Source organism: Geotrypetes seraphini, chromosome 9 (assembly GCF_902459505.1).
Source record: "Geotrypetes seraphini chromosome 9, aGeoSer1.1, whole genome shotgun sequence".
Taxonomy (NCBI): Eukaryota; Metazoa; Chordata; class Amphibia; order Gymnophiona; family Dermophiidae; genus Geotrypetes; species Geotrypetes seraphini.
This window is the reverse complement of record NC_047092.1, coordinates 20,198,788-20,224,386: the sequence shown is the minus strand read 5'-3', so window position 1 is coordinate 20,224,386 and position 25,599 is coordinate 20,198,788. Positions and strand designations below refer to the sequence as shown.

The window sequence follows — 25,599 nt, the reverse complement described above, 5'->3', positions numbered from 1 at the left end:
GAAGGCGGCACGCATAAGTCGTGAGCCGGATTGCCGGCGCGGGATTGTCGCGGATTTGTCCCGCGCGCTTTAGTTACGGTACCACTTTTGTTGCTGAAACGTCGGCCACAGGTGAAGACCTTGTAGTCACATTTTTCTGCAAAGTAAATTCAACCGCTTATCTCAGCGATGCGTCAAATACACAAGTTCAAAATCCAAGGGTGATATCTGAGGGCACACACCGAAACAATAAAACCTTTATTTTTTTGTTTACTTTTGTCCTTTTTTTTTTTTTCACAATTAATCCTCTCTCTTATTTCCAGGGGTCCTGATTCATTTTCGGAGGCAAAAACTCTCAACTGAAGCTAGAGTCTGCACAAAGGCCTGAGTGAGAGGAAGGCATTGCAAGACATGGCCACAGCCTTGTTACTGAACGAAAGTCAGCCATAGCAGTTTGAAATCACACCTGGTTCTCTCTCTGGGAGGTTAACGTTATTCTTTCAACCTGCCTTACACAAATATCCCTTTCTTAATGAATAAAGAAAAATATCTCAAATCTTCCTGGGTTCTGGCTCCAGTCTATATATGTGTAGACTTAAAAGTGGGGGACGGAGGAAAGAGGGGTAGAATATTTCAATCTCCTTTCCATAATCCCTGCCCCTGTCAAATAAATCTATGAAAGGAACGTTTTATTATTATTTTTTTTTTTTAAATCATGCGACCTTCCTGGTTTTGCCTCAGTAATTCCACGAGTAAAGGTCTCATCTTCTACTGTGTTAAATAAAGTCTTCGATTATGAAGGATTCAACTGTCATCGGGTAGGCCTTTTTTTTCCACAGCTCATTCCATTATCATCTCACTCTCAGAACACTCATAGCACCAAACCTCAGAGTTCAAGCAAGAATTTCACCCAGCTGGTCCTCATCGGAATCAAAGTGTCTTTATCCAAAAGGTGGTGAGGAGAAGGAGGAAGTGGTAGAAACAAGGAAAGAGGGGGAAAGGACATGACAGGACAGAGTAACAAACGAATGGAAGAAAATAGCACAGGTAAACAAAGATAGAACTGATTATCCTTGATTTGAGGTATACCATGGTCATATCAAAGCAGCTTCTAGCTGGCTTTGGGCTCTGACAGTTGAGGAAGTCTTATTATTGGTGTTTCTGGAATAGGGCTTTCTGGGAGTCCTATGTCCTAGAGAACGTGCTACTCGGAAGAGTGATAAAAGTCCAATCCAGGTAGGTATCCACGAGCTCTATGGCAGCAAAAAGGTTTGGAGAAGAAGTAGAGGCATTTCAGGGTTTCCTTCCTCATGATTGGCCTTCATAGATTGCCATAGATAATTTTGGGGCAAGCTTCAGGAAGGATGCAATGGGATTCGTGCTCCACTAGTCCAGCAGGACACTGGCAGCCTGGGATGCAAGGCTTGAAGCAGTGGGATTCTATCACTCCCAATGGAACGTCCTTGTTGAAACAGGTCTTCGGACAGGGAGGTCCACACTCATCGAAAACATAACCCCGGTCATGAGGACAGCCAACAGCTGGGAAGGAAAGGAGACATGACAGTAGGATCTGTGAAACTAAGCTCAGTATGGAAGAATGAAGGCAAACAATGGGCCTAAGCTATCGCAGTCTTCCAGAGATGAACAAAGTCAAGTTGTCTAAGATCATGGAGACATGTAAGAGACCAATAAAAATACAAACAGGGGGAAGAAAAGAGAAAAAATGAGGGAAAGAGAAACTTGGAAAAAGTAAGAGAAAGAAAATGGGAAGTAGAAGATGGGTGGGAGTAAGAAAAAAAAAAAAAAGATGGGAAAATGAGATATACAGGAAACATGAGAAAGGGATAACTGTTAGGAAGAGGGATCCGATAAGACAGAAAAGATAACAAAAAGAGATGGGCAAGACAGAGAAAAAGAGGCAGTAAGACAAAATAGAAGCTATGATAATGAGGGAAGGAATTAAAAAAGAGGAAAAGAAGAGAGAGAGAGGAAAAATGAGAAACGGAGAAGCAAGAAAAGGAGATCAATGAAAAAGCACAGAAGAGATAAAAGGAAGAAAAAGAGAGAAGATAAATGGTAAAGGGAAGAGAGGATTGGTGATGGATGAGAAGAGATGAAAAAATTAGAGGGAAAGAGAAAGAGAGAAGGAAGAGAAGGTGATACGTAGTTTCAAATAGCAACATAAGGGATTATTATTATCATTATGCACATCTCTGTGCCTTGACCAGACTGCAAGTTCAACAAAAAGCACAGTTACTTACCGTAACAGGTGTTATCCAGGGACAGCAGGCAGATATTCTTTACGCATGGGTGACGTCACCGACGGAGCCCACGGTACGGACCTTTTTACTAGAAAGTTCTAGTTGGCCGCACCGCGCGTGCGCGAGTGCCTTCCCGCCTGACGGAGGAGAGCGTGGTCCCCAGTTAGTATAAGCCAGCTAAGAAGCCAACCCGGGGAGGAGGGTGGGACGTAAGAATATCTGCCTGCTGTCCCTGGATAACACCTGTTACGGTAAGTAACTGTGCTTTATCCCAGGACAAGCAGGCAGCATATTCTTTACGCATGGGTGACCTCCAAGCTAACAAAGAGGGAGGAGGGATGGTTGGCCATTAGGAAAATAATTTCTGAAGTACAGATTGGCCGAAGTGCCCATCCCGTCTGGAGAAAGCATCCAGACAGTAGTGAGTAGTGAATGTGTGAACTGAGGACCAGGTGGCCGCCTTGCAGATTTCCTCAATGGGTGTGGAACGGAGGAAAGCAACAGAAGCGGCCATAGCTCTTACCCTGTGGGCCGTGACAGCACCGTCTAGTGACAGACCGGCCCGAGCGTAACAGAACGCGATGCAAGCTGCAAGCCAGTTGGATAGCGTCCGTTTAGAGACCGGTCGACCCAAACGATTTGGGTCGAAGGTCAGGAAGAGCTGAGGGGACAAGCGGTGAGCCCTTGTACGATCAAGATAGTAAGCCAGGGCACGCTTGCAGTCAAGACTGTGCAATGCCTGTTCTCCGGGATGTGAATGAGGTTTCGGGAAGAAAACAGGCAACACAATGGACTGGTTGAGGTGAAAAGCTGAGACCACCTTAGGGAGGAACTTTGGATGGGTGCGTAGAACCACCTTGTCATGGTGAAAAATAGTGAACGGTGGATCGGCAACCAGTGCATGAAGCTCACTAACCCTCCTGGCAGAGGTGATGGCAATGAGGAAAAGAACCTTCCATGTCAGAAATTTGAGCGAAGTTGTGGCAAGCGGCTCAAAGGGAGGTTTCATGAGGGCAGATAAAACCACATTCAGGTCCCAGACGACCGGAGGAGGCTTCAGAGGTGGTTTGATGTTGAAGAGGCCCCTCATGAATCGGGAAACCAGAGGGTGAGCCGTGAGAGGTTTTCCTAAGACAGGTTCATGAAAAGCCGTGATGGCACTGAGATGGACTCTGATAGAGGTAGACTTGAGGCCTGCATTGGACAGGGAGAGCAAGTAGTCCAGAACAGTTTCCACTGCTAAAGAGGTGGGATTGTGATGATGACGGAGGCACCAAGAGGAGAACCTGGTCCACTTCTGATGGTAACATTGGAGGGTGGTCGGTTTCCTGGAGGCGTCCAAAATGAGACGGACAGGCTGAGACAGATTTCCTGAAGAGGTCAGCCCGAGAGAAACCAAGCTGTCAGGTGGAGCGAAGACAGATTGGGATGTAGTAGAGACTGATGTTGCTGTGTAAGTAGAGTAGGAAACACAGGCAGAGGAATGGGATCCCTGGAGCTGAGCTGAAGCAGGAGGGAGAACCAGTGTTGACGAGGCCACCGGGGAGCTATGAGGATCATGGTGGCTCCGTCCCTGCGGAGTTTGGATAAAGTCCGCAACATCAGAGGTAGAGGAGGAAAGGCATAGAGGAACCGATCCGTCCAGTCGAGAAGGAATGCATCCGGGGCCAGACGATGAGGAGAGAAGAGTCTGGAGCAGAACTGGGGCAGCTGATGGTTGTGAGGAGCTGCGAATAGGTCCACCTGCGGAGTGCCCCAGCGAGCAAAGATGGAGTGGAGCGTGGGAGGGTCCAAAGTCCACTCGTGAGGTTGAAGGATGCGGCTGAGATTGTCGGCCAGGGAGTTCTGTTCGCCCTGGATGTAGACAGCCTTGAGGAAGAGACTGCGGGCCGTGGCCCAGGTCCAAATGCGAAGAGCCTCCTGACAAAGGAGGCGAGATCCGGTGCCGCCCTGTTTGTTGATGTAGTACATGGCAACTTGGTTGTCCGTGCACAGGAGCAGAACCTGAGGGCAAAGAAGGTGCTGGAAGGCCTTGAGAGCATAGAACATGGCTCGTAGTTCCAGGAAATTGATGTGATGAAGACGCTCCTGCGGGGTCCAAAGACCTTGGGTGCGTAGGTCTCCCAGGTGAGCTCCCCATGCATAAGGGGAGGCATCCGTGGTGATGGTCATGGAATGCGGGGGCAGATGAAAAAGAAGGCCCCTGGAAAGATTTGAGGAGTTCAACCACCATTGTAGAGATTGCTGAAGAGACGATGTCACAGAGATGGGATGAGAAAGAAGATTCGAGGTCTGCGACCATTGGTTGGCCAGAGTCCATTGAGGTGTCCTGAGGTGGAGTCGTGCCAGGGGAAGCACATGCACCGTCGAGGCCATGTGGCCCAGGAGGACCATCATCTGTCTGGCAGAGATGGAGTGATGAAGGAGCACCTGACGACACAGGCGGAGCAGGTTCCGCTGACGGTCGGAGGGGAGAAACGCCCTCATCAGTGTGGTGTCGAGAACTGCTCCAATGAACTGAAGGCGCTGCGTGGGAAGCAGATGCGACTTGGGGTAGTTGATCTCGAACCCCAGGAGGTGGAGGAAAGAGATGGTATGATGAGTGGCTTGTAGCACAAGCGGAGACGTAGGTGCTTTCACCAACCAATCGTCCAAGTAGGGAAACACCTGGAGGTTGTGAGACCTGAGGAAGGCCGCCGCCACAATGAGGCATTTGGTGAACACCCTGGGTGATGAAGCGAGGCCAAAAGGTAGCACTTTGTACTGATAATGGCGATGGTGCACCTGGAATCTTAGGTAGCGACGTGAAGCTGGATTGATTGGTATGTGAGTGTAGGCCTCTTTGAGGTCCAGGGAACATAGCCAGTCGTTCTGAGAGAGATGAGGGTAAAGCGTGGCAAGGGAGAGCATTCTGAACTTCTCCTTGACAAGACATTTGTTGAGGTCCCTGAGATCGAGAATGGGACGTAGGTCTCCTGTCTTTTTTGGAACCAGAAAGTAACGGGAGTAGAATCCCCGGCCCCTTTGTTCCAGAGGTACTTCTTCGATGGCATTGAGGAGAAGGAGGGATTGGACCTCCCTCAGGAGGAGGGGGGTTTGAGTTGAAAGAGAAGCAGACTCTACGGGAGGGTTGTCTGGTGGAAGAGTCTGGAAGTTGAGAGAGTAGCCGTGGCGGATGATGTTGAGGACCCACTGGTCCGATGTGATGACCTCCCAACGGCTGAGAAAAATGTGGAGCCTGCCTCCGATTGGTTGAGGGAGAGGCAATGAGGGTGGAAGACTGGCTAAGCCCTGGAGAGAGGAGTCAAAAGGGCTGAGAAGGTTTGGCAGGAGGAAGAGGCTTGGCAGGTTGATTAGACTGTGCACGAGCCTGGTTGTGGTGTTGTTGGCGAGCCCGCCTAGGTTGCTGTGAAGGCGGGTTAAGCGGCCTAGCGGAGAACCTGCGCTGGTATGAAGACTGTGGTTTGTAAGGCCGAGCAGGAGGGGCCTTCTTTTTTGGTTTAATGAGAGTATCCCATCGGGTCTCATGGGCGGAGAGTTTTTGTGTGGTGGTATCCAGAGACTCTCCGAACAATTCGTCTCCCATACATGGGGCGTTGGCTAGTCGGTCCTGATGGTTGACATCCAGATCAGAGACCCTGAGCCAGGCCAGGCGGCGCATGGCCACAGCGATGGCAGATGCACGAGAGGTGAGCTCAAAGGAGTCATAGATGGAGCGCACCATAAATTTTCTAAGTTGAAGCAGGCTGGAGATGTGCTGCTGGAATAGTGGAACCTTGTGCTCCGGCATGTACTTTTGCATGGCGGAGAGTTGCATTACCAGATGTTTCAGGTAGAATGAAAAGTGGAAAGAGTAATTGTTTGCCCTGTTGGCAAGCATGGCATTCTGGTAGAGCCGCTTGCCAAACTTGTCCATAGTTTTGCCCTCCCTGCCAGGAGGGGTAGAGGCATATACACTGGAGCCTTGAGTCTTTTTTAAAGTGGACTCAACCAGGAGAGATTCATGGGGCAGCTGGGGTTTATCAAATCCCGGGATTGGGATAACCCTGTAAAGGCTATCCAGTTTACGGGGTGCCCCAGGGACAGTTAATGGATTTTCCCAATTTTTATAAAAAGTTTCCCGTAGGATGTCATGCACGGGTAACTTCAGGAACTCCTTAGGAGGTTGATCGAAATCTAATGCCTCCAGGAAAGCTTGTGACTTCTTGGAATCAGATTCCAGAGGCAAAGATAAGGCCCCCGATAACTCCCTGAGGAATTTTGAAAAAGAAGATTGCTCAGGTTTAGATGTGGTATCGGGGGCCGAGGGCTCTTCGTCCGACGATGATGCATCCTCCTCGGTACCGAGGGGAGATTCCTCCCAGAGGTCCGGGTCTCTGACATCGGTGTGTGCGTGCCGAGAGACTGGAGTGGAAGGTTCGGTATGATGAGCTTTAGACCGAGACTTGCCTGAGCGTACCGAGACGGCACCGGGGGATGAAGACCTGTGTCTGTCTCGGTCCCGGGAAGAACGGTGCCGGTCAGGTTCGCGGGAAGACCGGTGTTCCGCTCGGTCCCGAGGAGGATCGGATGTCGTCAGAGCTACGGCCTCGGCATGGGCATGGATATGCGGTGCCGAGAGAATGGGCATGGAGGGGTCCATAGGTACCGATGGCGTGGATACCGGTTGGACGGTGTGGGGCTCGGGCCGGTCTGGTACCGAAAGCAGCGGTGCCAGGATAGAGGGCAAGAGCTGTTTTAGTTGCTTTTGGAGTTGTTCCTGCAACTTATCCTGGAGGATGGCCGCAATGCGGTCATCCAGGGTTGGCACCGGAACCACTTTTTTCTGCTTTGGTTCCATGGGTGCCGCTCTACGCTCCGGCGATGAGGCGGCCGATGACGAGGCACTCACCGATATCGGAGCGGAGCGCTTTTTAGTTCGGCGTGGAGCCGAAAGAGCCGGTGTCGCCACCGAGGTGGGAGGGCGCTCAAGGGTGGAAGGCTTCTTAGCCGGCTTACCTGGCGCCGGTGGCGCCGATGTAATGTCAGGCGGTGTCGAGGTGGTCGGTGCCGACTTCGATGGTGCCGCAGTTGAAGAAGTCGAGTCCATAGTCGGGCCGGTGCCGAACAGCAGACTTTGCTGGATTTGGCGATTCTTCAAAGTGCGTTTTTTAAGAGTGGCACAGCGGGTGCACAAGTCCGCCCGATGCTCCGGTCCCAAACACTGTAAACACCAATTGTGTGGGTCAGTGAGGGAGATCGGGCGTGCACACCGCTGGCACTTCTTAAAACCGGGCTGCGGGGGCATGAATGTGAACACGGCCTCCGCAAAATCAAACCCCGAGGCCTGGATCGTGACAACAGGCCCCGCCGGGGCAAAGACAAAAAACGAAACAAAAAGAAAATATTTTTTTTTTTTTTTTTTTTGGAAATGAAATAAAAAAGAACCCGAAGGTAAATAAAACGAAAAAAGAACGCGAGCGGGAAGGCAAAAAGAGGATTTCAATCGGAGTTGAAAAACGCACGTCTTCTTCGCTCCGCGGAAACGAAGAAACTGGGGACCACGCTCTCCTCCGTCGGGCGGGAAGGCACTCGCGCACGCGCGGTGCGGCCAACTAGAACTTTCTAGTAAAAAGGTCCGTACCGTGGGCTCCGTCGGTGACGTCACCCATGCGTAAAGAATATGCTGCCTGCTTGTCCTGGGATAATATCTCTTATGCATCTGTACAGTGCTGCATGGGACCGTAGAACGGATGCTGACCTGGAAGCTTATAAAAGCAGGAGGAAAGGAAAGCGGAGGGACTATTACCACAGAGTGAAGGAGATCGCCACTGAAGGACGATCCCGGCCTCCCGGCACTCCGATGCGTAGGCCTCCAGGGCGTCACACAGACACTCGTCTACGCTGGAGCCACAGGCGCAGAGGTCATAGACACAGGACGCGAAAAACACCTCTGGAGCTACCACACCATGGCAGCTCTCAAAGGCCCTGGACTTGAGTGTCTTGCACTTGACGTTGGCCTCCTTATGGGCGCGGTACCCCGCCTCCTTGCATGGCTCTATGTCCTGGCCGTCTGAGCACTGACTGGTGTGATTGCTACTTTGCACCTGCACAGATCAATCAACAAAGCCAGTGAGGTGAAATGGGAACTCACCATGTCTTGACCATCAACAGCGGAAACATGGCCCTTACCGTCAGCTCCTGAGAATGAAAAAATACAGGATCTCTCCCCTTCGCACACTAACAAATCCGTGCATGACAAATGCACCCCGACAAATGCGCCCCAACAATTGTGCACACGGACAAGTACGCGCAGGACAATTAAGCACTGTCAATTGCGCCCCGTGATTCAATATGCCATGTGGATATCTGGAAGGCCCTGATTTGCTCAGACTCCTCAGGCCCCGTCCCTTGGGAGGGGCTTGAGGTGGCGACTAGGCCTGAGGAGTCTGAGCAAATCAGGGCCTTCCAGATATCCACTTATGAAAAGAGTTCCCCTAATCATCATGTAAACCTTACTCTAACACTAGATAGCAAGTGAATATTTTAAGTGTAGTGGCGGGGGGGAATCCACCATCTGGGACACCTCCCATTCAGTGCACACACCATCGGGGTCACCTCCCATTCAGTGCACGCATTTGTCGTGCGTGCACCTCCCATTCAGTGCACACGCCATCGGGGTCACCTCCCATTCAGTGCACACGCCATCGGGGTCACCTCCCATTCAGTGCACGCATTTGTCGTGCGTACAATTATCGGGGCGCAATTGTCATGCATGCATTTGACAGGTCACCCTCCCCCTTCACATATTAATTAAGCTTCTGTGATATATTGGAAAATAAGTCACCAAGGCCCGGATTCTGTAACCACATGATCACACGATGGCACCGGGTACAGAATCGCGCCTCCAGCAAAGGTAGGCGACTGAAATGTAGGCCAGGGTTTTCCTGGCCTACATTTCCGGCGCCTACCTATGATGTGAATCGCGCCTCCGTAGGCTTCTGGCATTAGCCACGCCCACAGTGGCTTTAGGTGGCCTAAAGCAGTGTTTCTCAACTCGCTCCTGGAGTCCCCCCTCGCCAGCCAAGTTTTCAGGATATCCACAATGAATATGCATAAACTTGATTTGCATACACTGCCTCTATTATATACAAATTTCTTTCATGCACATTTATTGTGGATATCCTGAAAAGCTGACTGGCGAGGGGGGATTCCAGGAGCGAGTTGAGAAACACTGGCCTAAAGCACCTATGGAGACGTAATTCCAGCGTCGATTTTTTAGGCGTCTTGAAACTCAGTTACAAACGTTTCAATGTCGTTTTTTTACTGAGTTTGGGTGCCTACTAGTGCCTAAAAAACCGACACCATTTAGAGAATCTGGGCCCCAGTGCATATAGTGGAGGATTAGCCTAGTGATTAGAACACAAAGCTGAGGACCAAGGAATCTGGGATTCAAATCTCGCGTCTCTTAGTCCTCCATTGCTTTAGCAGCAACTTAGATTGTAAGCTCTCTGGGGCAGGGGAAATACTTACTGTACATGAATGTAACTCATCCTGAGCATAGATTTGGAAAGCTTAGATCCAATTGAGCAGGGCTGGGCAACCATTGTCCGTGAGGGCCACAACTGGGTCATATTTTTTAAGATTTCCACAATGAATATGCATGAGATTGATTTGCATGTACTGCTTCCATTGTATACAAATAGATCTCAGGCATATCCATAAGAATTGCCTTACTGGGTCAGACCAATGGTTCATCAAGCACAGTAGCCCATTCTCACGGTGGCCAATCCAGGTCACTAGTACCTGGCTAAAACCCAAAGAGTAGCAACGTTCCATGCAGAATCCCCAAAGAGTAGCAAGATTCCGGAACCCCAAAGAGTAGCAACGTTCCATGCAACTGATCCAGGGCAAGCAGAGGCTTCCCCCATGTCTTAATAATAGACTATGGAATTTGGTGACAGGTCAAAAGCGCGCAAGACAATCGCGCATGGACAAAATCGCGCAGACAACTCAGCGCAAAGACAATTGAGCGCAAGACAAGTAAGCGCAAAAACAACCGAGCGTAAGACATTTGAGCGCAAGACAATTGAGCGCAGCGACAACTCAGCGCAAGACAATTTAGCGCAAGATAACTCAGTGCAATGACAATTCAGCGCGCCACTAGAGGCCGCTTGCCCATCGAAGGACACACGCACATACAGCACATGAACACGTGAACACGTCATCACGTCAACGCGTGTCCAGTATGATTCCCTAAACCCCCCACTTTACTTTATACAGATTACGCCACGTTGTGGGGGCATTGTGGGGGGTTTGGGGGAATGTAACTCCACACATTTTACTGAAAACTTCACTTTTTCCCTAAAAAACAGGGAAACAGTTAAGTTTCCAATATAATGAGGGAAGTTACAAACCTCCAAACACCACACAACGCCGCCGCGATATGTATTAAGTAAACTGTGGGGCTTCCCCAACAAAACCCCCTTTTTCTTCGGCGCGTGCTTCCGTCTTGCGCTGAGTTGCTGGCACGGAGTTGTCTTGCGCTCAGTTGCTGGCGCTGAGTTGTCTTGCGCTCAGTTGTCTTGCACTGAGTTGTCCTGCGCTGAGTTGTCTTGCGCTCAGTTGCTGGCGCTGAGTTGTCTTGCGATGTTGCGATGAGTTGTCTTGCGCTCAGTTGCTGGCGCTGAGCTGTCTTGCGCTGAGTTGTCTTGCGCTCAGTTGCTTGCGCCAAGTTGTCTTGCGCTCAGTTGCTGGCGCTGAGTTGTCTTGCGCTCAGTTGCTTGCGCCGAGTTGTCTTGCGCTCAGTTTCTAGTGCGCTGAGTTGTCTTGCGCTGAGTTGTCTTGCGCTCAGTTGTCCCGCTCGTGCACATTTCGGAAAATAATTTGCGCTCAATTGTCTTTGCGCTCACTTGTCTTAACGGTCAATTGTCTTCCGCTCGTTTGTCTTGCACTCAGTTGTCTCGCGCTCGGTTGTCTGCGCGATTTTGTCCACGCGCGATTGTCTTGCGCGCAATTGTCTATGAACCATGGAATTTTACTCCAGGAATTTGTCCAAACTTTTTTTATGGAAATCTTAAAAATCCAACTGCATTGTGGCCCTCAAAGATTATGGTTGCCCACCCCTACACTAGAGTAATGTGTAAGAAGTACAGAAGCAGTACATAGAAAGGCAGGGAGAGACAGATACAGTCTTCTACTTGCTGGTCAGGTATGAGGGTCCTCATCCCTTCCAGGAGAACTCAACTGCCATCCAATACAAGAGTTCTGATCATTTCCAGGAGTCTCTCACCTTCCAACTGTTCCCAAAGGTGGCTTCAGAGTGTACAATCTGCCCTGTGCGGATCCTCAAGTCATCCTGCGGGTAGTTATTGAAGTTTCCACACAGTCCACACATGCTGCCCTTATATGTCCCAGGCACACTGACCTCCAAATGAGACTTTCCATTCCAAAGGACCTGGGACAGAATTGAGAAGGGAGAAGTGTTACTGTACTGACTGTATTACATAAATCAGAAGAAGCATAACCCCATCCTAATACAAATTGGGAATCTCACTCCCGATGACTGACATCAGTAAAGATAAAGGCCCCCTCCATGCATCTGGCTGTAGCACAGACTGGGCATCCTCCTTTTGCATCATCTTACTTTGACTCCAATATTTGTGTTCAGGAGAATCGTGTTGGTTTTTCGCTCAATGTAGATATATGGCTCTTTCAGGAAGGGCAGGTCCACTGTCTGGTAATCCACCTTAGAAGACAAGCAGCGTTAACGCAGAGTCAATACACATAGCAAGACCACCATCACCCCTAACTGTTATGCATACACACTCAGGACATTTGAGTGGAACCACCACTGCTCACAGCAGAGTACAGGAATGGTTTGCTATTGCCTTCTCCCATGCAGTATGTGGCTCCACCTGATGGTCCCAGGAGATCTCCCATGCAGGTACTAGGCAGGCCTAACCCTGTTTAGCTTCTGATGGCAAGAGCAGGCCTACTCAGGCGGAGCCAGGCTGTAGGCCATCAGCAAAGAATGCAGAATCAAATCATGATGCTTACTTTTATTCTAGTCAGCGTTTTCAGCAATTCGGCATTAAGGAGTGTTGCCTGAATACTCAGTGCTTCTACGATAATCTACCAGTAGAATAAAACCCCCTGGCTGACTTCACAACCCAGAAGTTGTCTCAAGCCTTTGTAGCCATAGCAGCAGCGGATTTGGCATTCTCACTGCCGCCTCTGTCTGGAAGGAGTTACTAGTGTCTCTTTGCCTCACCAACATTTTTTCACTCTTCAGATCCAATCCTAAGACTCAACTCTTCTCCCTACAAGGGTTTTGATATGACACATTGTAGTGATGTACTCTATTTTCCCCTGTAAGTCATCTTAGGACATGTTTGCATGGAAGGCATCTACACAAGCTGGATCTGGATTTTGGATGACCCCAGGGGCATGTTCCTGGACTAGACAGGTGTCCGAAGAACAATGAGAGGCTTTCTATGTTTCTTGGAGGATGCTCACCATGACAACCCAGTCTTGCAACAGCTGTATCACCACATCCCCAATCAGCACAGTCACTTCCTTTGTCCAAGAGACTCCACGACGACCTCGGTCATCATTGGTGGTGTGGATGCTGAGGAGTACAAGCACAGGTGAGAACAGTTAGGAGAGTTCCTGCCTAGTGTCATACAAAACTGTATTATTATTTTGTTAGATTTATTCTTTGTGGACAAATCCAAGGACTGCTTTAAAGAAAGTATGATAAAATTTTATAACGACAAATTATTACAGCCATATATGAGCTCATAACAAAACTCATAACCAAGACCATAGGTTCAATCGAGCTAGAACAATGTGCAAAATACACCTATAAACAAATTACACATATTAACCATCTAACACAACAATAGCGAAAACATAATATAAATACAGTAGGTAAGAATGCTATCCACACCATGTACCAAGGCTTCACAACCAACATTTGTGGGACATCTCTTGGGACCATCTAATGCTATCCATAAAGTTTCATAATACCTGGTATTTCCGATCCAGTCATTACTACCCAAAAAATATAGATGAATCCATCCCAACAGACTAACAAGTGAAAGATCTGGAGTCAAGATGATAAAGAGGATGAACTCCACTGGTATGAGGAAAGACTAAAAAGGTTAGGGCTCTTCAGCATGGAAAAGAGACGGCTGAGGGGAAATATGACTGAAGTCCACAAAATCCTGAGTGGAGTAGAATGGGTACAAGTGGGTCGATTTTTCACTCCGTCAAAAATTACAAAGACTAGGGGGACACTCGATGAAGTTAGAGAAATACTGTTAAAACCAAAAGGAAGAAATTTTTTTTCACTCTGAGAATAGTTAAGCTCTGGAACGCATTGCCAGAGGTTGTGGTAAGAGCAGATAGCGTAGCTGGTTTTAAGAAGGGTTTGGACAAGTTCCTGGAGGAAAAGTCCATAGTCTGTTATTGAGAAAGACATGGGGGAAGCCGCAGCTTGCCCTGGATCAGTAGCATGGAATGTTGTTACTCTTTGGGATTCTAGAATCTTGCTACTCCTTGGGTTTTGGCCAGGTACTAGTGACCTGGATTGGCCACTGTAAGAACGGGCTACTGGGCTTGATGGACCTTTGGTCTGACCCAGTAAGTCTATTCCTATGTTCTTATTCTATGTGTCTGAGGTTTTCTTTCTCAATTCCTCAGCACTTTTTGCTCTTTACCTCCCAAACTCATTCTCCCATTGTCTTCTACATTCCAGACTCCCTCTCTCCCCTACCAAATATCGTCAGTGTCTTTACATTCCAATTTCTCTCCCTCTCTTCCCTACCAAATGCTATCATTACTCTAACTCCCAAACTTCTTCACCCCCTATCGAATATCTTCCCTACCTTTACTTTCCAAGTACTCTCCCTTTCTCCCCACTACATGCCATTGTTGCCCAACTTCCATACTCCCCACCTCCCTTCCTGTCTCCTGTCATAGCATCCCTGTCCCTACCTTTCAATCTCCCTTTCATTTTCCCCCCTGCCAAATACTCACATTGCTATTAAATCTACACCATAGGTCCATTTACAATGAAGAGGGATAAGACAAGTAAAGGATATTCTCTTTTATGTACTAGACTTCTTACCTGAAGTCGCCACCCTCACAGTCCTCGGCCAAAACATACGTGCATGAGCCTTGGAAATGGAACATTTTGCCATCGAAGGTGCGGTAATGCGGATCTCCAAAAGCAATGCATGTGGCAGGGCGTGGGATGCAGTGTGGACAGCACATACCAGGGATCAACGCCGGGGTCTCATCCTAAAACAGTGCAAGAAGATTAGAAGTGAACCAAGAGCTTGTGACAAGGGCCCTGGAGGTCAGCTTTTATTATAAGAATACAGAAGACATTTTCCAGAAAGGAACAACGGTGGACATCTCTTAGGTAGGCCCGACCTGGCAACACAGCAAAGAGATGACACTATCCTCTACTCGATAATTGGTCTGCAGAATAGTTTGACAGAGGAAAGAATCAGGCAAATATACAGAATAGGAGGGGGTGCTGAAAAGTTCTCATCCCAACGAGAAGAGAATGACATGGATATGGTTCAATCAATGATCTGAAACAATGTCAAAATATAGAATTTCGCTTCTGCAAATTGGCACTTAACGAAATAAGATACAGTGGCAAAATAACGTTCAGAACTTAGGAAGTGGTTGGTTGGGCTGAGAAGTTTAAAGCATCCCCTTGTATGTAATAAAAGTGAGCCAAGTTTAGGACAATCTAGCCATTGTGACATCACTGATGAAGTTGGCTCTTATTGGTGGAATGAGGCATTATGGCATCACAATCTCAGCTCTGGTTACCCGAGACTGAGGGGGGTGCTGAAAAGTTCTCATCCCAATGAAGAAGAGAATGACGTGGACATGGTTCAATTAATGATCTGAAACAATGTCGAAACACAGAATTTCACTTCTGCAAATTGGCACTTAAAGAAATAAGATAACGCTTTTTCAGCTACAGTGGCAAAATAATACACAGCATTTAGGAAGTTGGTTGCTTGGGCTGAGGTACCTTTTCAGCACCCCCTCGTACTTATTTGGGTTCCTGCCAGATACTTGCAACCTGGATTGGTCACAGTTGGAGACAGGAGACTGGGCTAGATGGACCATTGGTCTGACCCAGTATGGCCATGCTTATGTTCTTATGTGAGCCAAGTATAGGACAATGAAGCCATTGTGACATCACCGATGAGGTTGGATCTTATTGGTGGAATGAGGCATTATGACATCACAATCTCAGCTCTGGAATGCTGCTATGAGGGGGTGCTGAAAAGTTCTCAGCCCAACCAAGACGAGAATGACGTGGATATGGGGCAATCAATGATCTGAAACGATGTGAAAACAGAGAATTTTGTCTCTGCAAACTGGCACTTAAGGAATTAAGATAACACTCTTTTCAGTTACAGTGGCAAAATAAACGCTCAGAATTTAGGAAGTTGGTAATTGGATGGGCTGAGAACCTTTCAGCACGGTGTCAGGTCAAAAGCGCGCCGGGACAAAGGCGCGCCCAGACAATTGAGAGCAGCGCGGAGGCGCGCGCCACTCAAAATTACTGTTTTTAGGGCTCCGACGGGGGGGCGTGGGGGGGGAACCGCCCCACTTTAATTAATAGAAATAGTAACCCCCCACATTTTACTGAAAACTTAACTTTTTGTCTATTAATTAAAATGGGGGGGTTCCCCCCCATGCCCCCCGTCGGAGCCCTAAAAACAGTAATTTTGAGCGGCGCACGCCTCTGCGCTGCGCTCAATTGTCTGGGCGCGCCTTTGTCCCTGCGCGCTTTTGACATGACACCTTCTTAAATCACGAAGAGTTTGACATAGAATGATGCCATCATCGTTCACCTGATTCTTACATATCTTTTCAAAGCTTGTTGGAAGACAGAATCCTGCACTAGACCAACCCTTCGTCTGACCTGGTTCAGCAATTGAAATTCTTATTTGCATGTAGCTTATGAGTTTCTTGAGGCAGGGGAATGTCATCGTGGGTTATTATTTTGCAAATGGCTGTCCGTGAGCGTGACACTGGAAGAATAAATGTTAGTATCACGATCGGGGTGCCATCTGCAGGAGGCTGAACAAGACGGATGTCTAAGTATTTATGCTGTTCCTAAACAGACAGACCCCTGCAGCCACCGTCCCGAGGCTGTCTGCAAACATCTGGGATAATGCTAGCATTATTACTATGCAAACATGACAGCCCAAAGATTGCTGGCAGGAATCTGCAGACAGTGGCATAGCGAGGGTATGTGGCGCCCCCGCCCTCTTCTCTCCACCCCCCACACCTTCACCACCCCTCATGCCACACTCGCGCCTTCCTTCCCACCCATACCTCTTTAAATCTTTACCAGCCTGCTGCTCGTGCCGGTGTTAGCTTTCCCTCTGACGCCCCGCGACCAGGAAGTGGTTTCAGAGTGGAACCAGACCAGCACAAGCAGCAGGATGGAGGAGTTGCTCGCGCTGGCGAAGATTTAAAGAGGTATAGGGGTGGGAGAAGGGAGGAGAGCACAAGCATGGCATGGGGACGGAGAGATGCTGGTGCCTCCACCAACACAGCACCTAGGGCGGTCCGCCCTCCTGCCCCCTCCCCCTCACTACGCCACTGTGTGCAGGAGACTTGCAGACAACACTAACACTGGCAGCGCATCTCCTTAACACAATCTCTCTGCTCAGAACTCAGGAAGATTATAGGCTTGAGACATACCGCAGCACAAGAGACTTGAGGACAGCGCTCGCTCTGGCAATGCACCTCCCCCGACACACAGGTGCAGGACGTACACTCATCCACTTCCCAGTGCTCGTTGGACTGGTACATTTGGCCCTGATAGGAGCAGGACATGTTTGGATCTGTGGAGAGAGAGGACGCAAAGCACAGAGTGCGCCTAGCACAGATCAGGTCAACCCAAGAAACCAAGCACAAACATGCACACAGTGTTGTGCACACAAGCAAACAAGGCACGAAGCACACATAGTACTGTGCACACAAGAAAATGTGTACCCACCACAAACCTCCCCCCACAGAAACGGCAGAATTGAAGCATATATAGATATAGAAGCATATATTTTAAATATATAATAATATAGTGCTAAAAATTCTGTATTCTAAATCAGGGGTAGGCAATTCTGGTCCTCGAGAGCCGAAGCCAGGTCAGGTTTTCAGGATATCCACATAAAATATGCATGAGATAGATTTGCATCTCAAGGAGGCAGTGCATGCAAATCCATCTCATACATATTCATTGTGGATATCCTGAAAACCTGACATGGATCCGGCTCTCGAGGAACGGAATTGCCTACCTTTGTTGTAGGGCAGGGGTAGGCAATTCCGGTCCCCGAGAGCCGGAGCCAGGTCAGGTTTTCAGGATATCCACAAAAAATATGCATGAGATAGATTTGCATCTCAAGGAGGTCATGCATGCAAATCCATCTCATACATATTCATTGTGGAGATCCTGAAAACCTGACCTGGCTCCGGCTCTCGCGGACCGGAATTGCCTACCCCTGTTCTAAATCTTGATCCTTTCTTGTAAATCCAGCTTAAATATCCTGTCCTTTAATTAGTGAACCCTTTCCTGTGAAGTTTATGAATTATTGAACATTTTGCAATCCCTAAACCCAGAAGAACAAACATGTACGGGTCAATATTTAAATACTGGCCGTGGTGTTAAAATGAATCACTGATATTCAGCGTGGTGTGGAATATCTGTGTAAAGCGGGCCGTCGTAGCTTAATCTGGACAGTGCACTGGCACTATCCAGTTAGTCCAGAGCTAGTCTAGAAGGATCTTCAGCAGAACCATTTCTATAGTGCCGCTGAAAATTCATGGAGCGTGCCGGCTAGTCCAAATATGGATAAAAACTGCCATTATCATGATATTTGCTTTGACCATCAGGTTCATGAATTACAGCTTTCAGAGCCTAGGGGTCACTTGTCAAAAGGCTTTTAAAACTAGGCTGCATTTAGAAGAGGGTTCTTAGATTTAGAGGGAAGGATTACTTAGGTTTAGTGAAGAAAAAGGCTTTTAGAACTGCAGTACAAGGTGTCTAGGTTGCAGTGGTGTACCAAGGAGGGGATGGGGGTCAACCACCCCAAGTGCAGCCCATAAAGGGGTGCTCTCAGAGCCAGCAGTGGCTGTGATAGCATTCACAATTCGCTGCTCTGCCAGCGTCGGGCCTTCCTCTCTGTTGAGTCCTGCCTTCGCAGAAGCAGGAAGTAGACAGGACCAGACAGAGGAAGGCCCGTAGCCGGCAAGAGCAGTGAGTTGTGAAAGCTGCACTGCCAATTGGGGGGGGGGAGTTGACAAAAAGAGAGAGGGGGAGGGGAAAGGTAGAGAAAGACTGCACCCGATTAAGGGGAAGGAGATAGAGGAAGGGAAAAGGAACATCAGGGATGGGAAAGGAGAGGAGAGGAAAGAGAGATGTCAGACCATGGGAAAGGGAGGGAGGGAGGAAAGGAGATACCAGACCATGGAGAGGGAGCAAAGGATGCCAGGGCATGGGGGGAGGGAAAGGAAGAAAATGAGACAGTGATGCCAGACCAGGGGGAAGGAGGGAGGGAGGGAAAGGAAGGAGAGAAGATGCCAGAGCATGGAAAGGGAGGGGAAGATGGAAGGGAGAGAGATGCCAAGGCATGGGGGAGAGAAGGAAAGAAGACAGAGATGCCAGATCATTTGGTGAGGTGGCAAGAAAGGAAGGAAAGGAGAAAAGAAGGATGCCAGAACATGGAGGAGGGGTGGAGACATGAGAGAGAAAAATCGAGAGGGGGTAAAGCTGAAATGAATCATGTTCAAAGGAGAGATGGGACACAGGATAGACAGTTTATGGAAGGGGCACAGTAAGAGGGAAGATATAATATGGAAGAGGGAGACAGTGGACACCAGATGGGAGGGAAAACAGTGGATGGAAGGGGAAGAGAGAGAGGACAGATGCTGTATGTAAGGGAGAGAGAAGACAGTCAGTGTATGGAAAGAAGAAAATCAAGAGAAGATGATTAAAGCAGACATGACAAAAGATAGAAGAAAGATATTTTTTGTTTCTGTAGAATAAAACAGTATTGTAGCTGTATTGATAAATGTTTATAAAAAGAAAATGGAAATAAGGTAATCTTTTTATTGGACTATTTTTAATTTTTTTTTTTTTTTTTTTACTAACTTTCAGAGACCAAAACCACCTTCCTCAGATCAGGACAGGATACCGTAACATCAGTATACTGTACTGACCTGAAGAAGTTTTGGGCCTATGAAAGCTAATTGAAAAAAATGGATTAGTCCAATAAAATGGTATTTTCTTATTTTCTATTTGTTAATTTGTAAAGTGGTGATTGTTATTTGTCAGTTTTTTCAAATTTACATCTGCTATATTTATATTTTGCAATATTAGGGGACATGTGTCACTGTTTCTGTGGTGTTGCATTGTATGCAGAGTTTGGCTTCTTAGCGGTTCAGTTTAACTTTAGTCTACATATTTCTGTTTTCAGTTTGTGATTATTTATTCTATACTGGCGAGAGTGTATCTGTGTTCTGTGTGTATGAAAAGGACATGGTTTTCTGTTAGTACTGACTGCAGGATTGATCTGTATTAACCTGGTTTGTTTAGTTTTACAATGGGTTCTAGTGCTCACTGCAGTGTTTAAGATGGTCCCTTTTTCTAAATGCACCCTTATTGTGTGACTTATGGAATATTACTAAAAATAATTACTTTATATAGAGGAGGGAGTGTTAAAAAATGATCAGCCCCAGGTGTCAAATACTAGGTTGGGTTCTGAAACAGGTTCTCCAGATTAGAGGTCAGATTACCAAGGCTGGATTCAGAAATGGGTTCTTTGGATTAGAAGACAGACTACTTAGGTTGTGATTAGGAGAAGGGACTTAGAATCAGAGGAGTTGTTCTATACCTTGACATTCATAGCAGCACCTTCCAGGGGTTCTGACCTTCACCAGCCCATCTTGGCAGAGCAAAGGGATGCACTCTTCAATGTGACATTCCACATGTCCAAGCTTGAGAAGGAGGCAGGAGGGAAAGTGTCAATGAATAGAGGAGATCAAAATGACTCTGATTAATATTCACTATTTCTTTTCACTCTCACGCTCTGCCTTACGGTTAACATCCTTTTTTTTTCATCTGATACAGGATCCCCTGACATATATCCTTTGTTTCCATTATCAAATGTCTTTCTTAGTCTTTTCCTACGCTCGACTCAATATCTCGACTTTTATTTCCATGATTTTATTATTATTAATTATATTTATTGATTTTTAAATCATATAATCAAGTATACACTTGGACAGAAAGGAGAGGCATTAAAGAAAAACACACATTCCAAGTAAAACAATAATTATAATCAAAGCAAAAATAATCATAATCTCCTCCTCAAGTCCTCAGTTAATGGATTCAAGATGTAAAACAGTGAGCCTAACAAGAAAATCTTAGTAATATATCGAAAGAAGAAAACAGGGGCACTGTTAACTGAAGGAAGTGACCAAATAAACAATGAACACTCATTTCCATGATTTTAAAGTGTTTGAGGCTTGTGCGGATGAGGGCAGAGCTTGCAGAGATGAGACAGGGACAGAACTCGCGGGGATGGGACAGATAGATCCCGCAGAGACGAAGACAAATTTGTCCTTGTGTCATTCTCTACCCTGTAGCGACTTGTCCCTGTCTTGCATTAGCTATAGACTAAAGGCAGTGAAGTTGTGTTATCTGACTTTTATTGCTCACACTATTTCACAAATGTGCAAGCAATCCAATTATTATCCTTCAATTTCTTTATGGTATATAATATACTTAAACCTGAAATACCATTCACTTAACTTCCTGCCAGCTTTTCCTGCAGGCACAGACAAGACACCCCTGAAACACTGCCCGAAGTCCACACTTACATTGCAGGTGCAGGTCACGCAGTCATCTGCACTATCCGTCCAGCTCTCTCCATCCGGCATCCTTCGGTTTTCTGCCTCGATTACACACTCTGAAGAAGAAACAGAAAACAGAAAACTAACTCCCTAGGATACGCTAAACCTATCAAATCATGCCCAGTGGTTAGAGGAGCTGTCTCAGCACCCTGAGGTTGTGAGTTAAATTCCCACAGCAGCTCCTTGTGACTCTGGGCAAATCGCTTAACCCTTCATTGCCCCAGGTACAAAATCAGTACCTGTCTAAAATATTTAAACCACGTTGATGGTAACCACACAGAAAAATCAGTATATCAAGTCCCAGACCCTTTAAGCCAGGGATGTCAAAGTCCCTCCTCGAGGGCCGCAATCCAGTTGGGTTTTCAGGATTTCCCCAATGAATATGCATGAGATCTATTAGCATACAATGAAAGCAGTGCATGCAAATAGATCTCGTGCATATTCATTGGGGAAATCCTGAAAACCCGACTGGATTGCGGCCCTCGAGGAGAGACTTTGACATCCCTGCTTTAACCCTTTCAGGACCAAGGGACATATTTGTCCCATAATTTTAAAATCCTATAAATTTTGATTGGGATAGTCTACAGTTCTAAATGTGATATGTACGGATTCCATATGATACTGCCTTTATGTAAACAAACTGGTTCCGACATTCATTCATTAGCGTCGTTGCTAGATTGACGAGAAGATTCACTTGCCACACTGTCCATAAGCCAGAAGTGTGATTTTTTTAAATAAAAATAATGATATTTCACAAAAAAAAAATCTATTTTTTGGCATCTGCAAGCCCTTTTTACCATAAAAATGTCGTCAAAACCACAAAAATTGGCCTACGATTCTTATGGTCCTGAAAGGGTTAAGCAGTAGGACAGGAAAGGAACATCTTTATTGGTAATACTGTTCTGTCTTGAAAGGCCTTTGTGTCCTGAAGATTGAGAATTTAATTTAATTTCCTTTTTTTATATCCTACTTAACCACAAAGTTCCAAGTGGGTCACAGTAATAAAAGCGTATACATCTGGGTATTTTATTATAAAATTAGTACAAACCTTATAATATATTATTCTAGTCTCCACCTTACTCGTCAAAAGATATTTCTGAAATAACCATAGGCTTCTTTTATCAAACCGCAGTAGAGCTTTTTACCGCGGGCTGGCTGGGTAAATGCTTCTGCGTTCGCAGGAACTGAATGAGCAATGGAGCATTTACTTCGCCAGCCCACGGTAAAAAGCTGTATTGCAGTTTAATTATTTAAAAAATTGTGTCCCGCTACATCCAGCAATTCTGAGCGGGCAACGACAAAACATACATAATAAAATAACTGACAAAGAACGTACAACATAAAATCACTGATAATAAGTCAATTTAAAATACAATTCAAAACACATCCAGTAATACTAAAAATAAAATTTATTTATTTATATACCACTTATATTCTTAGTGGTTTTACATTCAGTTACTTTATCTTATTTCCCTATCTGTCCCGGTGGGCTCAAACTCTATCTAGTGTACCTGGGGCTCATGTCTTTAAAGCCTTCCTAAATAACCCAGTATTAGACAAGTTTCTTTTTTTTTTTTTTTTTTCTTTATTTATTGGATTATTCATTACAATATCTCTGTAACAAACATACATGAATGAACACAAAAAAAAATACAAAATACAAAATGTAAATTCCCAGATGGGAATTAACATAATATAAGAAAACTAATTCAACTGTATCCTAGTCCACATTAAAGCTGATCGCCAGTACAAATAAAACATCAAAGCAAATCTTTCTATCTACTTTCTAGGAACAGGCAAATGGCTATTATATATATTATACATCATCCTCCAAAAGTAAACCAAAATAAGGAATTAAACTTTCAACAAAGGTTTCTCTTTGATAAAATCTTCCACCTGGGCTGGATCAAAAAACACATATTTATCATTTCCATATGATATCAGGCATTTACATGGAACTTTTAAGAAGAAAGTAGCTCCGACTGCCAAAACCTTAGGCTTTAGCTGAAGGAACTGTTTCCTCTTAAACTGGGTTTGTCTAGAGACATCTGGAAAAATTATCACCCGTTGACCACAAAACATCTCTTGCTTTTTCAGGAAATATAATTTCAAAATATCTTGTTTCTCAAGTTCTGTCTTGAAGGTCACGAGAAGAGTTGCTCGTTTCTCAATTATGTCTTTAGAAGACTCCAAAAACTGTGATACATTCAAACTCTCTGGTGATACTATTCTATCCATTCCACCTTCCTCTACCTTTTCTTTGGAATCTCTTGAAATGTAATATAAATTATCGACCTCAAAGGTCTCCACTTTATTATAATGTAATATCTCCCTCAAATACATTTTCAAAAGTTCCATTGCAGAAAGGTAATGTGTGGTAGGAAAATTTAGCAAGCGAAGGTTTTTAACTCTAATAGCATTTTCCATTTTTTCTAACTTAGCATGTAACATCATACTATCCTTTATATTAGAAACAGCACTAGCTTGTAAATTACCTACTGCCTGATCTAACTTTTCAACCTTTACAGCTGTTTCTCCAATTTTATTATTTTGTTCTTTAATTTTCACAGTTACATCAGATGAAAATTGACATAAGTTCAAAACGGTTTTTTGTAAAGATGACTCTATTCTGTTAATACTAAGCCAAACATCATTTAGAGTGATCACTTTATCCCTGGGGAGAGCATCTGAGCTTTGCCCAGTACTCATCTGCACTGGGGTTAGTTCTTTAGCTTGCCCCAGGGACTGTCCTAAAACCTCCAGACCAGATACTGACAATGATTGAAGGGAAGAAGAAATTATTCCTTCCTTAAAAGGGGAAGGAGATTCTTCTAACCGTAAGGAATATGATGGTTGAGGAGGTGGTGTTGGTTCCCCAGAGGATAAGGAGACAGCTTGAATATTAAAAGTTACCTGTTCCTCAACAGGAGGCAAGATGGGAACCACAAGATGGCGATCCATCGGGCCTGTTGTTGCAGCAGATGGTATTGCCTTAGCTTTCCTCTTACCCATGCTGAAGAGATGGTAGTCCTGCTCCCTGCTCCTCTTAGGCTCCGAAGGGGCTCAAAAGGGGCAAGCCCCTTTAGCCACGCCCCTTCAGCTCGCGACCCGAGGCTCGCGACCGCGGGCCGCGTACCGCGGCTGCTCCGATTTTCAAGGCTCCCCGGAGGACCCTCTCAGCTGGCTGGGTCGGGCTGCTGCGGGACTGCCTGTCCCGATGAAGACAGTGCTAAACAGCACTAGCGACAGGCTCCCTCGGCGGCTGCTCCGATTTTCAAGGCTCCCCGGAGGACCCTCTCAGCTGGCTGGGTCGGGCTGCTGCGGGACTGCCTGTCCCGATGAAGACAGTGCTAAACAGCACTAGCGACCTAGACAAGTTTCTTAATGTATTCCAAAACTCTGCAGGAGAATGAGCAGTTCCATCAGCTGAAATGTGACAGAAAAAGAGCACAATGCTTCTTTCAGTCGGGACTGATATGCGTGAACACAGCTATTCGCAGTGGCACAGTGCTGGAAGAGCAGAGGATGTGGCAAGTCAGGCTGAGGTACATGAGCAAAGCTGCGCAGAGTGGTTCACAGCGGGGATATCAGGGGCTATGACAGATGCATGGGCACAGCTGTGTGCAGAAATAGAGAATGACATTTTTCACATCCCCGCGGGAACTCATTTTTCCATCCCGGTGAGTTCTTTTTCTGTCCCTGCCCCATTCATGCAAGCTCTGTCCTCATCTGCACAAGCCTCAAACACTTTAAAACCATAAGTAGTAACATTCTAGAACTCAGACTGTGATGTCATAATGCCTCATTCCACCAATGCCTAAGCTCCGTCCTCATCTGCACAAGCCTCAAACACTTTAAAATCATAAGTAGCAACATTCTAGAGCTCGGATTGTGATGTCATAATGCCTCATTCCACCAATGCCTAAGCTCCATCCTCATCCACACAAGCCTCAAACACTTTAAAATCATAAGTAGCAACATTCTAGAGCTCAGATTGTGATGTCATAATGCCTCATTCCACCAATGCCTAAGCTCCGTCCTCATCTGCACAAGCCTCAAACACTTTAAAACCCTAAGTAGCAACATTCTAGAACTCAGATTGTGATGTCATAATGCCTCATTCCACCAATGCCTAAGCTCCGTCCTCATCTGCACAAGCCTCAAACACTTTAAAACCCTAAGTAGCAACATTCTAGAGCTCAGATTGTGATGTCATAATGCCTCATTCCACCAATGCCTAAGCTCTGTCCTCATCTGCACAAGCCTCAAACACTTTAAAACCATAAGTAGTAACATTCTAGAACTCAGACTGTGATGTCATAATGCCTCATTCCACCAATGCCTAAGCTCTGTCCTCATCTGCACAAGCCTCAAACACTTTAAAACCCTAAGTAGCAACATTCTAGAGCTCAGATTGTGA

At 46.4% G+C, this 25,599-nt stretch overlaps 1 protein-coding gene across 5 annotated transcripts in view; it reads right to left on the bottom strand.

Moving 5' to 3' along the window:
• Positions 1-261: 261 nt before the first annotated feature.
• The window catches only part of KCP (kielin cysteine rich BMP regulator), a 193,396-nt gene continuing 168,058 nt past the window's right edge, over positions 262-25,599 (bottom strand). For 4 of the 5 annotated variants that reach the window (XM_033958835.1, XM_033958838.1, XM_033958836.1 and 1 more), the window contains 9 exons: positions 21,147-21,235; positions 20,159-20,261; positions 16,971-17,113; positions 14,353-14,525; positions 12,738-12,849; positions 11,866-11,967; positions 11,512-11,676; positions 8,029-8,326; positions 262-1,518 (listed from right to left, as the gene is read on the bottom strand). In XM_033958835.1, the coding sequence (XP_033814726.1) occupies positions 1,301-1,518; positions 8,029-8,326; positions 11,512-11,676; positions 11,866-11,967; positions 12,738-12,849; positions 14,353-14,525; positions 16,971-17,113; positions 20,159-20,261; positions 21,147-21,235 (1,403 nt within the window). In that variant the 3' untranslated portion in view covers positions 262-1,300. Of the gene's footprint in view, positions 1,519-8,028; positions 8,327-11,511; positions 11,677-11,865; positions 11,968-12,737; positions 12,850-14,352; positions 14,526-16,970; positions 17,114-20,158; positions 20,262-21,146; positions 21,236-24,202; positions 24,606-25,599 lie in introns of those variants that run through there. The other variant, XM_033958839.1, reaches the window with a different exon arrangement.